Genomic DNA, 15556 nt, shown 5'->3' with positions numbered 1-15556 from the left:
GCAAGACACATATTTATAAGCTGCCAACTTGAGCACAATTTCAGAATCCACTGAAGTAATAATGTAATAAGGTATAATCACTTTTACCGAGAGTATATAGTTAATAACATTTGCACAGGTAGAGATTCTAAATTTCCCCATTGATCTGTTATGCACCAATTGTTAGGTGACACAAACTCACAGAAGGCTCAGAAGAGTAAATACATTATTATTCTTCATAGCTGCTAAAAATAAAAATAAATATATATATATATATATATATATATATATATATATATATATTTCAAACAGATTACTGCGAGTGCACTCCAGGGTCTTTTCCATAAAAACGATCTTTATTATAATATTGCCATCTTATCAACGTTTCGGCTCTGGCCTAGAGCCTTTTTCAAGATATATATATATATACCAAATCAAACACAACCAGCACAATTATAATACACTAATATTTGTTTGAACCACAAGACCCTTGGTGCTGGTTGTGTTTGATTTGGTATCTATTTGGTATTCCGTGCACAGGGGCAGCTACATTGTAGCAACTTTCGGAGTGTGGTGCTGTCGTGTGGACTCATATATATATATATATATATATATCTGTGTGTGTGTGTGATTCGTTTTACAAGACCAGATGTTTTTAACAGCACTCACAATATATTTTGTATAATACCACAGAGGTTAAACTGTATTGTTTCTTTGGTTACTGGTGATAGATATATATATATATCTAAGTATAGAGATGCCTGGGTGCAGTCCAAACATAGTAAATCACAAATAGGGTACGAAGAAGAATCCGCACACTCAGGGCTTACGTAAATAAAAACAGCAGAAACGTCAGTTCTTCACTTTAAATAAAAGCTCTATTTTTATTTACGTAAGCCCCGAGTGTGCGGATTCTTCTTCGTACCCTATATATATATATTATATATATATATATATATATACACATACAAACCAGGTCTCTCTAACAATATGGTGTTCTACTGAATTCTATTACCAGGGTCCTGCATGAAGTGGAAGTAATTCTCTAGTGCTCCAGATGTGATAAACAGCTCCAAAACAATACAATAAAACAATTTAAAACAGATGCCCTGATCCATATCTTTTACTCTTGTAAATACTCAGCATGTACAAATTAACCCTGTTGATCACAATTGTGGCTTTGTGTTGTAGTCTCAGGAATGTGAGAAAAACATACCCCAAGCCCTTCCAACAGCTACATTGCTATTTAGTGCTACATTCAATGGAGTCATTAACCTGGGATCCATATTAAATGCAAATATACCTAGAAAATCCCAGAAGTCATTGCATTTAACACTTGTCATGATGCTTTTTTAAATGGTACATGTAAAATAATATATTGGTCTTGGTAGTGCTGTCTTTCTCCACATGTAAAATGACTTATGATTTCTTCATGAATGTTCAATAAATAATTTTATGAGACTATTTATCTACAGTCTACAAAAACATTTCTTAAGGAACTATCCAAGCTGTGATTGCATGTACAGTTGATTCAACTTACACCTCCTGCCATTTTGTCCAATTAAAGGAATTGTTCAGTGTAAAATTGAAACTAGGTAAATAGATAAGACTGAGCAAAATAAAAAAAAATTTCAGTATAGTCAGTTAGCCAAAAATGTGATCTATAAAGGCTGGAGTGTCTAACACAATAGCCAGAACTCAACTACTTCCTTTGCACCTCTCCAACCTGTTAAAAAAACAGCTACCCATCAGTGACTTGAGGGGGGGCATATGGGACATAACTGGTTGCTTTTGAATCTGACTTTCCTGCTTTTCATCCTTAGCAAACCAATAAGAACAGTTATGTCCCATGTGGGTTAGAGAGCTGAAAGGAGGAAGTTGAGTTCTGGCTATTATGTTTGATATCCACTCACTATATTAGGAACATTTTTGATTTTGCCTATTTTATTTTTACACTGAACTGTTCATTTAAGAGTTCAGTTCTGTCTATTTGAATTGCTGAATGAAAAGTGCTTCATGATGTACTGTATAAATGTTAAAGGGCAGGTAATGCAGAAAACAATTACAGTAGCTGTGTATAGGGCGAGTGAGCTCATCCACAGCTCGAGACATGTCAGCTGCAAAAGAGGGGAGAGTAGACCAGAAGTGTTTTTGGTGAAAGCAGAAGGGAAAGGTAAGTACTGTACAGCGTAAGTAGTAAAAAGAAAATATATCATGTGGAAGGAATAAAGGAGCTGCGGATGAGGAAAAATTGAGAATGGAATAGGTTAAGGCACACCTGAAAAAGAGAAAACCTGGTGGATTGTAAGGAAGACTATGATGAATGGACTGGTGTACTGGGGAAACCCTAGCACAACCTTTTGAATATTTTTACATTAAAATTCACAGCTGGAATTAATTTAAAATGTTTGAGATTTATTAAACAAAAAACTGAAAACCTAAAAAAAAAAAAGCTGGTGAAAAGTCAATAGGTGTATTTTAAAAATTCAAGTGATTTTAAAATTTGAGATTTTGCAGACTCATTGGAAATAAAGAGAAGAATGTGATTTTAGTGTGATTGCAATATTTAAGCAAGGAATATATAAAAAAAAAAAAAAAAAAAGGGTGGAAATAAAACATTCAGGTGGTGGTGCAGAGTACTAAAAAATTCATTTTTATGATTCAAGTTTTTTCAGTATCACATTTTACTGTTAGCAGATTATTGTCCCATATCATAGCCATGACTATTATTTTAGTGCCAGAGTTACGGAGATTTCCAAATTCCGCATACATATTTTAGCCAGTAATAAGAACACATTTTACCAAGTAGCCTGGATCCATGAATACAGATTTTGACAGCACCCATAGTGCTCTGGTTCCACCAGCTACAGGCAAGACATCAATTTTAATCTGTATGGGCTTTTATTTGTTAAATGTGTAGGTATATGTCCTATATATCCACATACTATATAAGATATTTTACCATACCAATTTGTTAATTTAGAGGATTTTTGTATTAAAACTTTTAAAGGTGGATTGCACTGCTAACATGCACAGCGAGGGTGTTCCCCACTTCCCAGGATGCATGATTCCTTATATTTTTCAGCAATATGTTGTCTGCTGTGCAATATACCGATCCATACATACATTTAAGGGGCAAATTTATCAAACTGTGAAAAAAAATTCACCCTCTTTCTATTTATTCCTATGGGAATTTTTAGAAACATATTTTTTTAAATGGTGAACTCTAAATTCACCCTTTTGATACATACAGTTCTAAAAATCCCATAGGAATAAAAAGAGAGTAAGTGAATGTTTTTGTAGTAAACTCTTATGTCACTTTAAAGGGATACTGTCATAATTTAAATAGAATTGTTTTTATTACTAAATTACACTGTTTAAATAGCAAATAATTCACTCTACCATTAAAATCTTTATTTAAAACTGTAATATTGGTTAGTAGGCAGCACAATTGCATTGTGCCTGAGTCTAAGATTTCAGAAACCAGCACTGCACAATAAAACTGCTTACAGGTAAGCTAGTGTTTCTCCTACTCATTGTAACTGGAGGAGTCATGACTTAGGTGAGCTGGACTTGGATTTTTACTATTGAGTGCTGTTATCATATCTACCATTAGGTATGGCATTGGAGCATTTAGATAAACAGGTGTCAAAGAGGTGTAATGTTGCAGTTATTAATTTAATAGCCCTCTACAGATTATGTGATCTAATAAATGGGGTATGCTTGTTTCTGCACCTATAGTAAAAGTGGGATGGTGTGTGGCACATATAGATTTAATTAGCCATAATTGTACTTCATCTTTAATTGAAGCCATAATTATAGGGACAATCAAGAGTGAGATAACTTATATCTATCTAATATCAAACTGTCCATAATTATATCACCACAAGGGCCTCTCTTATACAATTACTGGTGTGATTCTGGAAAGAAGTACTTCCTTGTATAAAAAGATTACATATTTCTTACAAGAATGCATGTGGTATTCAGTAAGGGGGTAGTAAGTGTTGGAATGATCTGCAAATAAAGGAATTATACCTTTTTATGTATAATGTTCTTATACTAGGCACATTTTCCCCATAGTGTTACATATGACCCTGTAACTTAAAGAGTAACAAAAATTGCTTATTTTCAACTCAAAATCACAATTGAAGTTATGCAAAAATGGGCAGTCGTTGAGTGAACTGACACCATTCATTATAGGTATTTGTGTCCAAAGTGCTCCTTGCACTTCTACATATGTGCTAGGCACAGCTGGCAGAGAACACTTATGGCAAGTTCTGTGGATTTTCTGTCAATTGCACTGGTATTTATCTACAGTGCTGCTGCTTTTAAACATCACTATAGTTGGAATGTTCTGGCTTAGTTATACACCACAGAGCTAAAACACTAAATGCTGAGGCCATGAAGTTCAAGGTAATTAGATGGCTTCCCAAGAATCTGATACAGGAACTAGGCCACCATGCATAACAGGACTGTGGCATAAAAATTAATCTTTGCCTCTAAAGATGCCCTCAGTAGCTCCATCTTCTCCTACAAATCATCTCTCAAGCCTGGTACTAACCTATTACGCAGTTTTTTTTTTAATGCAAGCTTAGTGTAGAAAAACAGGTTGCTTGTGGTTACTGACTTTGCCCCCTCCTAGGAAATTTTCTGTGGCCAACCATCAACCAAGCAAAAATGTATGAGGTGCCACCAAGTTATTCTATGTGCACGGAATGTTAGTCATGTGTGTCCTTTTTTTAAAGGAGATTATTTAATAGGTCACTTAACATAATATAAACTATCTGTTGGTTAAGTATTCATTCTGGGGGTATAGTATTCCTTTGATGAAAAGGCCCATTATGAACTTTAAAAGCAGCATGGTTCTGAGAGTAGTGATTTCTATGTGGCATGGCTTCTTTTTAGCCTCTTATCTGCTGAACCGATATAGATATTATATATAAAGATATTGTATTTGCTACGGAAAAGCAATGTCTTGAGAGGAACAGTATGTAACAACTCAACTATATCCTTGTGAAATAACTATAAGTCAGCAATTAGACACACAGACACACACGGCTTTGATGTAGTGTGAGCACATGTAATGAGCAATTCCTGGCTACAGACTAGTTTCAATCTTTAAAAATGAGAATTTAAAAACAATAATAGACTGATTAAAATATAGATGCTAAATTGCAAATGTGCAATTGCCAATAGAAACTGACTAGAATCTAGTTTTCAGTCTACTGAAAACTACTACAAGAAAATGAAGCAAAGGTTTGCCTAGTTGGGATTAGAAACTGCAATTCTATTGTGCTTAGAATACGGAGATATTATGTGCTTTGGTTAATTAAACCAGGGTAAATTTTTTTCCTGTTAATACATAAAACACAAGCGGGCTTTCAATGTATTCAGTAGTTTGTCATAGCAATTGTTTTATTGTGTCTTTTGCCAAGGCAGCCATATTTTGGGTGCAACTTGGTTGAAAAGCATGGTCTGACTAGTCAGCTCACACTTATACCAGTAATTTTCTAGAACAGTTCCTCAGACACAGTCACTCTCCTGCACTCCAGTCCAGAACCATATAGTTGGAGAGAGGTGGACCAAGATTTTAAGTCAGATACTTATTTTTAATTGAGATGAATAGTGCATACTCTCAAAAAAAGGTCTTTAAGTTTTATTACTAAGCTTATTACTATTACTAAGCCTCACAGAGGAGATGATCATAAATATCTGCCAAATAAAATGTGCAACGTGCTGTCTACTTATAACATCTGCAAGTCTTTCAGAAGACGTCACCTGTTGCTTCCTGCCCACCACCTACTCCCCTCCTGTGCACGCAATGCTGCATTTCGTTCCTCCGGAGAAAAATGCAACACTGCAAGCAGAGCGCTCAGTGTATGCTGTCTTCCTCTTGGGTCTGGCAATGTCAAATATCCTAACAATACATTTTTCAGATACTCCATGTTTGCCCCCTCCCTTCTTCTGTCTCGTACATTTTTTTTCATTTGCTCCTGTAGAATATTCGCCTCCTCCTTTTGCTCTGCCAATTTCTCCTGCATACTCTGTAGTTCTGACTCCAGTTCATGCTTTCTTCGTCGCAGGTTTCCAATCTCTGCTTCTTTGCGTGACAACTGTTCTGCATACACTATAAAAGTGGAGGAGGCACCCTGTGAAAGTTCTAGGCCATTGCCAATTGAGTCCAGGACTGAGAGAGGGACCACTGATGTGATCTTTGTTTCTCTTAATTTCTCCAGCTCTTGCTCTTTCTCCGCTAAAACAGCTAGTACTCGTTCTCTATGCTGTCGCACTTCTTCCTCCAGACGAGCCATATTGTCTCTACCCTCTTTGCGCACAGATTCTAGCTCCTGCCGGTGAGATTGAAGCATTAGTGCAATCTGTTTTTGGGCAGCCTCCATTTCTGCTTTGTGCTGGCTTTCAGCCTCTTCTGCAGAAAGTCGCAGAGAAACACATCGTTCTTTCAGTTCTGCCATTTGTTTTTTGCCAGCCTCTAGTTCTCCCTCCCGTGCACCTTTGGTTCTTAGTACACCTTGTGCACGTGATTTATAACGCTCAAATTCCTCCTTCAGTTGCTGAAGCTCTTGCTGGTAAAAAAGCACAGATGCGTGCTGCTCTGGACCCTCATCCATATCCTCCCCTTTATTAAAATTAAAAGTAACTTCAGATGGGGTTTGCATTGAAGAGGTTAGTGCAAGAGTCTTGTTCTCTGCTTCTAGCTGTATTAGACGTTCTCGAAGCTTGCGAATAGTTGCTTGATCTCTTTGTTTGGATGTTTCTGCTGCACCTAGAAGTTCTGACATTTCGGAAACCTGAGACTCAAGGGAACAGATGCGTTGCTCCTCCTGTAGAAAACGCTGCATAGTTTCTTGCTCCTCATCCAGCTTCTTAATAGGGAAAAGCAATAGACAAATTATGAAAACTGCTGCAAATGCAACATGGTAAACTATGTATGAAACGAAGTACAAAGGAAAGACTTAAACGAAAAAAGGAAACAAACAATATACTATAAAAAGGAAAAAGACTGACATACTGAAGAATGTAGGGGGGGTGACAGTATAAAATACACAAGAACCATGAATATCCTGTAAATTATATATAGGTATTTCAGACCTCTCAGAAATAAGTGCAACTTTTGACACATGCTCCCCGTAACAAAAGGAAGTGTTATGGATATATGAAAATATGATTGTAAAAGCCAACATGCTGTATTTTCAGCTGTACATAAGTAAAAGTAACTAGTTACTTATCTCTAAATTCCAACTAGTCTGGCATTTGCTAAGTTTAGTAACATAATGTGTCAGATCCTTGCCCTGCGTTCAGGAGCCCATTCTGGAGCAATGATTCCAGCACTGAGGACAACATGCCAAATCATCTTTCCTGTTAACATGTATATGGGATAATCAGCTGATGTAGGCTGTACTTCTGTGCAGTGATCTGCACATATAGGCAAAACTTCTCATTTTGTGGTCCCATTTAGTCATCTTAACTAGGAACATCTCATATATTTAACATTTCATTAACACAATGTATTTATACCTTTTTTCTCTCCTCTTGCAGAAGAGCATGCATCTCTTCTTTCACTCTATCCAGCTCTGCTTGGAGCTTCTTTACTGCTGGGTCAGGTTCTGCTCCCTGCCGTCTAGCTTCCATTATCTCCTTTCTCAGTTCCTCAAGATCTTTACGCAGCTTTCTGTTTTGCTCTTCTGCTACCTCAGACCTTCCTTCTAGCTCAGATATTCCTGCTAGCTTGCCTGCTAGCTCTTGTCTTGCTTCCTCCAGTCGGAGTTCTGCTTCCTGACGGTGGTCTCGTTCTCCTTGCAAGAGTCGCTGAAGCTCTTTTAGCATAATGACATGGTCTGTTTGCTCCTGAGCACGGTCATGTTGCTGGCTAATTAATCTGGCCTTGGTCTCTGCAAGTTGCTCCTGAATGCTCTGAATTTCTTCCTGCAATTTGGTCCTCTCTTGCACAAAACTCAGCATCAACTCCTCCATTTCCTGCTTTGCATTCCTCTTATCTGCTTGATAAGAAGCCTCCATGCGAGATTTTTCTTGTGTAACTGTTGCCAGAGCACTATAAGTTTAAAGAAAAAAAAAAAAAAAAAAGAAAAAAAACCTCATAACAAGACTTAAAGAAATATTTTTTTTTTAGCCTCAGTATAAAGTAAAAATAAAGTCAAATACCTATTACTACTAACCAATTACATTTTTGAACAAAAATATGAAAAACACAGGTTGTTACAACTGCCCGGGCACCAAAAATATACAGTATTTGTTTATTATATCAAAAGTCACGTGTTTTGTATAACATGGAGTACTAGATGCATGAGTTAATATACTTAAATTGGTAGTTTACCCTTATGTTTAATGTTAGTATATTTTTTAGATATGTCTAATTCTTAGCAACTTTTCAACTTGTCTGCATTTTCTATAGGCTTTGAAATGGGGGTCACTGACCCTGTTGGCCAAAAAAACACTATTGTTCCTGTCCTGTTCTTCTTACAGTCTCACATTCAAAGCACTGTCTGGTTATTTGGTAAAATTGCACCTTAGCAGCCAGATAGCTGCTAAAACGCCAAAAAGCTTATTTTTTTCATAAGATACAAAGGATTTAAACTTTAACCTGCTGTTAAGGGAAAAGGTAAGCAAATATATATGCCACTGTGAGGCAGGAAAATAGTTGACAGACTGTTTAATTTGAATATAGTAAAAAAAAAAAAAAAAAAAAAAAAAAGAAACATGCATTGAAATAGATTTGAGTCTATGTTTGTTACCTCTACACAAATATATGCTTAATGTATATATTTATATGCTTGGTATCCCTGTATTTAGAAGTTACATGCCAAACATATATGCTGGGAATCCACCTACTCAGAGTACAAATATAAAATAAATGATTTTAACCAATGGCTTGGGACCCAAATATGGAGCCTCACACTGTTCAAGATTGATCTGTGTGATAACAGTGAATAAAGTTGGATATACTGCTACAGTAGAAAATAGTCAGCAAAACAATGTATATAATTCTAAACCAATTTTAGTCATGAAGCTGGTTCTTCAAACTAATTTTTCGTCACTTGAGAAAAAAGGTTAAAGAAACATGCACTGGTAACAATTGTGCGTTTGCTTTAGAAACACTACTAGTTAATTTAAACGATAGATATCCCCCACTGCTACACAGCAGCAGCTTTGTTTATATAAAGCATTATTTCCATCATATTTTCATTCCTCTTAATTTTTCATAAACATACATATGATATGCATAAACAAGCTAAACTGTTCCTTGAGTTCTTTCTATATTTAAAGGAGAAGGAAAGGCTGAGTCACTTGGGGTGCCAAAATGTTAGGTACCCCCAAGTGACTTAGATCGCTTACCTTTTACCCCGGGCTGGTGCCCCTGTACAGAGAGAACAGCACCAGCCCGGGGTAGCAGCGAGCGCTTCCTACTTCCTATTCGCTTGCGCGTGCATGCGCAGTAGAGTGAAAAGCCGAACTTAAAAACAAAGTCGGCTTTTTACTCTACTGCGCATGCACCGGCCGACGGATTTCACTGGGAGAAGAAAGAGGAAGGAGGAAGCGCTTCCTACAGGTACCCTGGGCTGGTGCTTTTTTCTCCTAACAGGGGCACCATCCCAGGGTACAAGGTAAGCGATCTAAGTCACTTGGGGATGCCTAACATTTGGGCACCCCCAGGTGACTTAGCCTTTCGTTCTCCTTTAAAACACAGTTAAAGGGGTTGTTACATGGTTTTGTTTGTTTGACACTTAGCCCTTTATCTTTAATATAAACAAACTTTGTATGTCACAAATTTAAAAAATTAATAAATTAAGTGTAATAAGGGGAACAACCTATTTAAGTTACATACCTAGTTAGTGTAGAAAGCTGGTTTTTCAGCTGCACCATCTTACGGTCAGTCTCAACTGCTGTGGCTTGACCTCCCTCTCCACTGGCAGTGCTGACCCCACTCTCTGAACCACTGGCCTCCTCTATTCCACCTCGTTGAGAAGGATCTGGTCTCTCATCCTCACTCGTCTCACCTCCTCTAGCACTGGGAAGACTACCTGCTGTGTCCACACTATCCTCACTGTGTATGGAATGTTGGTCATCATGTGCCTCTTCAGATTCTGAGAAAAGAGTGCCTGGCTCCTGAGTAGTGGAAAGTACATGGAGACTGGCCTCAAGGGCCTCCTTTTCTTTCTGAAGACTCTTGTATGCTCGCACAACATCCTTCAGTCGACCCTGGTACTGTTGTAGTTGCTTCCGTTGAGTTTCTACCTGCTCCTGAAGTTCCTTCTTACTTGGGCCACCTCCAAAACTCATGCCTAATTTCTCCATGGTAACAGATCAGCTTAGCATTCTGATTTTTATATAAAAGTAGAAGAAAAGAGGGAGTCTGAAATGAGTTCCTTGCATATTAAAAAAGACGTGAAAAAGACAGACGTAGATAAAAAAAAAAAAAAAATATGAAGACAGCAAACAGAATCAGTATTAAAAAATATCTGGCAAATAAGCATAATAAGATTAAAGGGGACCTGTCACCCTAAGAAATAATTTTAAATTATTTTCTATTGTGTTTGTTCAGCAAAATAAACTTCACTTACACTATATAAGTAATATAAATCTTGTTTCCTTCAGTCCTGGAATTACACAATCACATCAAATAGGCAGCTGCAATTTTGTGGACACAGTTATTAAGGCAAGCTTTGTATCACCCCAAAATCGTGTGTATGTGCCAGAATGGGGGACCAGATGCCCAGGCCCATGCATTGGCTACACAATTAGATGGTGAGGAGGGAGGGGGAAAGTGTGAGCTGAATTGAAAGTTAAAGTACTTGTCTGCCCCGCCTCTATGCCTTAATATATGATTGACAGCTGGGATTTTTAAATGCCTTTATAATGGGTTTGAATGTGTTAATATAAAGATGATTTTGGTTTTTTCTTTAATTTGAAAAGGACTTTTATTATACAGCTTTTTATGTCTGGGTGACAGGTCCACTTTAAAGGTGTATAAAGGAAGTACAATCAATATGCAGAGCAGTGGAAGTGTCTTAAAGATTTGGAGCAATAGAACCAAAAACTGTTTTCAATTGCTTTTACAAATAACTTTAAAACATAGAAAATGTTTAATTACTGTATTTTACAAAGTTTCTTTCTTTTTGCAGGTCAGATATGGCTTTAATATTAGCCAATAGGAGGTGATGGAAGACCAGATTTTGCAGGCTGATTTGTATAAACTTGAAATATGGGCTTAGAAAAGTAAGCAAGCTTAAGGTGGCCATACACGCACCGATAATATCGTGCGAAACCTCGTTTCGTACGATATTCGGTGCGTGTATGGTATGTCGGCGAGTCGACCGATATCGCAGGAAGCTGCTGATATCGGCCGACACGCCGATCGGTCCAGTTGGAAAATTTTGATCGGGCGCCATAGAAGGCGCCTGATCAAAATCTCCCTTCAGCGCTGAATCGGCAGAAGGAGGTAGAAATCCTATTGTTTCTACCTCCTTACCTGCCGATTCAGCCCTGAATGGTGTGTGGCACATCTGACGATGTTTCGTGCGACCGATGGTCGCACGAAACATCGTCAGATCGCCACGTGTATCGCCAGCTTTAGGCTGTAAGGCCAAAGTCAGTCAAATTTCTTGACTATGTATCTCAGTGTTTGGCCCTCACAGTACTTGTATGTGTATAGTGGCATTCACAGCGACTAACAACTTCAAGGAGAAGGAAACCTACTGATACTGTATACTCTCAATAGATTAGCCACAATAGTGCAAGCTAGAAAGCTATATTTATTCTGTAGAATGCGTTACCATACCTCAGTGAACAGCCCTAAAAGCTATCTCTGTTTGTTTTGGATAATAGCTGCTATATTAGCTTTGTGTGATATAAATTCCAATTCCTCCTGCACTAAGTCTCTGGCTGGGTCATAGCTCTGGGCTCAGTTTATAGCAAGAAGGGGAGAAAGAAGCGAGCTGCACAGGCAGGCTTCCCGGGGTATGGTGTTTTAGCTAGAGAGGAAGTATGATAAAGAAGCCCATGTGTGAACAACAGAAGCAAAGCAATGACATGTTTCTTTTCACAGGGGCTCAGAGCAGCATTACTGTGAGTGTTTATTGGTGTTTATACTTAGACATTTCTGATAAAGCTTAAATAGTTTTAACCTTTCCTTCTCCTTTTATTTGGATGTGATAGGTATTGTGTGAGTTGTGACACTGTTGGAAATACAGTGGCTTGCAAAAGTATTCGGCCCCCTTGAACTTTTCCACATTTTGTCACATTACAGCCACAAACATGAATCAATTTCATTGGAATTCCACGTGAAATACCAATACAAAGTGGTGTACACGTGAGAAGTGGAACGAAAATCATACATGATTCCAAACATTTTTTACAAATAAATAACTGCAAAGTGGGGTGTGCATAATTATTCAGCCCCCTGAGTCAATACTTTGTAGAACCACCTTTTGCTGCAATTACAGCTGCCAGTCTTTTAGGGTATGTCTCTACCAGCTTTGCACATCTAGAAGCTACCACTAAATACTGCTTGCTGGCCTTGGTGTTAAAAAAAATTATATATACATGTGTGTGAAATAGGAGCAAATAGTTGCATGCATATGCTAGTTCTTAGGTGGTCTAAAGTCCTGGAGATCAGGTGGATGATCACATGACCACACTAGGAAATAGCATCCTGAAGTGACATGTGCATGTACAATAAGCCTAACTCCTTACTGTGCATGTATGCTGCCATTTTGTTTGTCAGCTAAGTTTACAGATATAATGTTAATATTAACACTGCTGCCAAATTCTGCCTTTAAACTGCACGGTTTTAAAATCCATCCTACGTGGCTGTCAAGCCAGCAGTACAGATAAAGGCTTCATTTGTTTTAATGCAAGTAGATTACTAGTAATTACTGATCAGACATCCAGTTGGGGCAAAGCCTTGTATCACTCGAACACTACGTTGTAGTTTAGAACAGCTGGTAGTATGGTTCAACTTGGAAATCCTTGATGAAAATAGAATGCGGGTGACATTATACTGGAACTGCTATTTAAGGCCACCTCCGATATTTGCCAGCATATTGGAAGTCATGGATAAGCAGCAATCAAGTAAAGCTTGCACTAATACTGCCTAAAGAGACGTCTTCTCTTCAACACAGCAGCATGGCTATTAAAGACAATTGGCAACTAACTAATTTAAAAAAAAAAAAACAAAAGCTTCCCTGGCACCTTCACATTAAAATCACACATTTCCATTAAGCGAAAACCCGCAGCCTCACTTACCTACAACATCAACCATCTTTCTCAATCCTGCAGACGTGGAGCAAAGCGCGCGTTGGCTACTTCAGCTGCCAATCAAATCTTTAGACTCGCCTCTCAATCTGATTGGAATAAGGCGCGGCTTATAGTGGTAAAAACTTTTTTAATTGGTCGACACTGGCTAACATTGACAACAGGCACTCGACTACCTCTACATGAGAGGCGGAAGCTGCTTTCATTGGTCAGTGGTTACCATGGCGGAAGAAATAGATATAAAAGTATATATATATATTGAAGAAAAAAAAAATGCGCACGCGCAGTAACATAAAAACCGTTCCGGTTCTCAAGTACAAGATGTTAGCAGTTTGCATGATACTGCATAGCTGGTGTTGGATCCACGCTGTGTTTGAAACTACAAGAATGAATAAATCAGACCGGGGGATGGCGTTGGGTGAGGGAGAGAGCGGGGAATTGTATCTTATTTCAAAGGATCAGCCACAGTGGAGCTCCTACAGGAGGCCGAAAAGCAGGGAGGATGAGGGAGGTTGTCTCTTCATATCCCAGCAGTTAAGAGTGAGTTAGGAGGCAAGCAGAGTATGCGTTTAATCTTACAGGGGGTGAGAAGATTAAAGCTAGCTGTACACGCACTTATCAGGCCCGGGTGTGTGGCTAGGCCACAAAGACCCTGGCCTAGGGCAGCAAAAATTTAGGGGTGGCATGCCGTCCCGCTGCACCGGAAATTTGCTCCCATACGGAGCAATGGGAGACTTCTTTCCACTGTGAATGGGGCGGCCTCAGGGCGCGATTCGGTGCGTGTTTTGCGGCTTGATGAGGCCACCGATATTGTAAGAGGCTGCGGATATCGGTTGACTCGTTGATCAGCCACGTTAAAAGATTTTGATGCCGTCCGGGCAAAATTTATGTTAAGGGCTGAATCGGCAGAAGGAGGTAGAATTTCTGTTATTTCTACCCTCCATGGAGGGTGGGAACGATCTTTCGAAAGATCAAAATTGTTACGTGTATGGCCACCGTAACTAGCACCAAAAATTTAGAGTGTTTCAAAGTAGTTCATGTATTATGTAATATTGCCCTGCATTGGTAAAATTTATGTGTTTGCATTAGATACACTACTGTAGTTTTTATAAACAAAGTTGCTGTGCAAACTAAAAAAAAGGAGAAAAGGCATAGGTTACACAGCAGATAACAGATGAGGTGCATAGATTCCCATTGTATTCTACAGAGCTTATCTGTTATCTACTTATATAACCTGTGCCTTTTTTCCAGCTTGAATGGAAAATTGGAAGGTAGGAGTGCACAAGCGCGAGACTAGACAAAATAATGTTTTAGTGCTCCAGAAGGTAGCATCTGAGTTTTTTTCTTAAAGAGAGTGGGTGAGTGTTCACTATGGAGGAATTCAGGGATAGAGTTTCAGAGGTAAGGAACAGGATATAAAAGGTTTAAGGCGAGAGAGAGCAGTGGGTGTGGAAAAAGGTGGAGGCTCTATAAGAAGCGGAGGAGACAATCAGGAATGTGCAGAGAGACCAGTGAAGAAATGTAGTGAGGAGCAGAGAAGTGAAGGGCTTTGAAGGTTAGCAGAAGGATTTTGTATGCTATCCTTTGCTTAATGCTAGTGCGATTGTGGGGCTGAACAGATTGCCTCTTTGGAGAGAGCAGGAGGATCCTGGCAGCAGAGTTTAAGTTTGATTGCAGGAGAGAGAGGTGGGAGTCTGGGAGGCCGGTTCGTAGGAGATTGCAGTAATCTAAGCGGGAAAGGGTAAGGGCATGGATTAGTGTTTTAGCTGTTACTTATGAAAGAAAGGAGCATATCTTGGTAATATTGCGGAGGAAAAAACAGCATTTTTCGGCAGTGTTATTAATATGGTTAGAGAAGGAGATTGATTATAGATAACCCTAAGGCAGCATGCTGAATGGTCATGCCGTCAATGGTAATGGTTGAAGGAGGAGAAGGGCTAAGTTTTGGGGAAGAAAATGAGCTCTGTTTTAGCTAGGTTAGCGTTGACGTTGGTTTATCCAGGAGGAGATAGCCAGGAGGCAGTTAGCAATCTGGGTTTGAACATCAGTGGTTAGTGAACGGGTGTTTAAATATATCTGGATGTCATCTGCATATAAGTGATATTTAAGACCAAACAAAGAGATAAGGTCTCCTAAAGAGAGAGTGTATAAGTAGAACAGCAAAGGACCAAGTACAGAGCCCTGAGGCACCCCCACACTAAGCTGAACTGGGGTAGAGGATTTGTTAGCAAAAGCAACAGAGAAGGAGCGGTTAGAAAGATAGGAAGAGAACTAGGATGCAGGCTGA

The 15556-nt window shown here is 38.7% G+C and overlaps 1 protein-coding gene across 1 annotated transcript; it reads right to left on the bottom strand.

Annotated features, from left to right (window-relative positions):
• Positions 1–5364: 5364 nt before the first annotated feature.
• On the bottom strand, positions 5365–13369 carry gcc1 (GRIP and coiled-coil domain containing 1). Its single transcript, XM_002939369.5, has 4 exons — positions 13261–13369; positions 9842–10333; positions 7516–8050; positions 5365–6863 (listed from the first exon to the last, which is right to left on the bottom strand). The coding sequence occupies exons 2-4, from the start codon at positions 10309–10311 to the stop codon at positions 5754–5756; spliced, it is 2115 nt and encodes a 704-aa protein (XP_002939415.1). The 5' UTR covers positions 10312–10333; positions 13261–13369; the 3' UTR covers positions 5365–5753.
• Positions 13370–15556: the final 2187 nt, after the last annotated feature.

Source organism: Xenopus tropicalis, chromosome 3 (genome assembly GCF_000004195.4).
Source record: "Xenopus tropicalis strain Nigerian chromosome 3, UCB_Xtro_10.0, whole genome shotgun sequence".
Taxonomy (NCBI): domain Eukaryota; kingdom Metazoa; phylum Chordata; class Amphibia; order Anura; family Pipidae; genus Xenopus; species Xenopus tropicalis.
The sequence above is the reverse complement of the archived record's forward strand: the minus strand, read 5'-3'. Positions and strand labels throughout refer to the sequence as shown.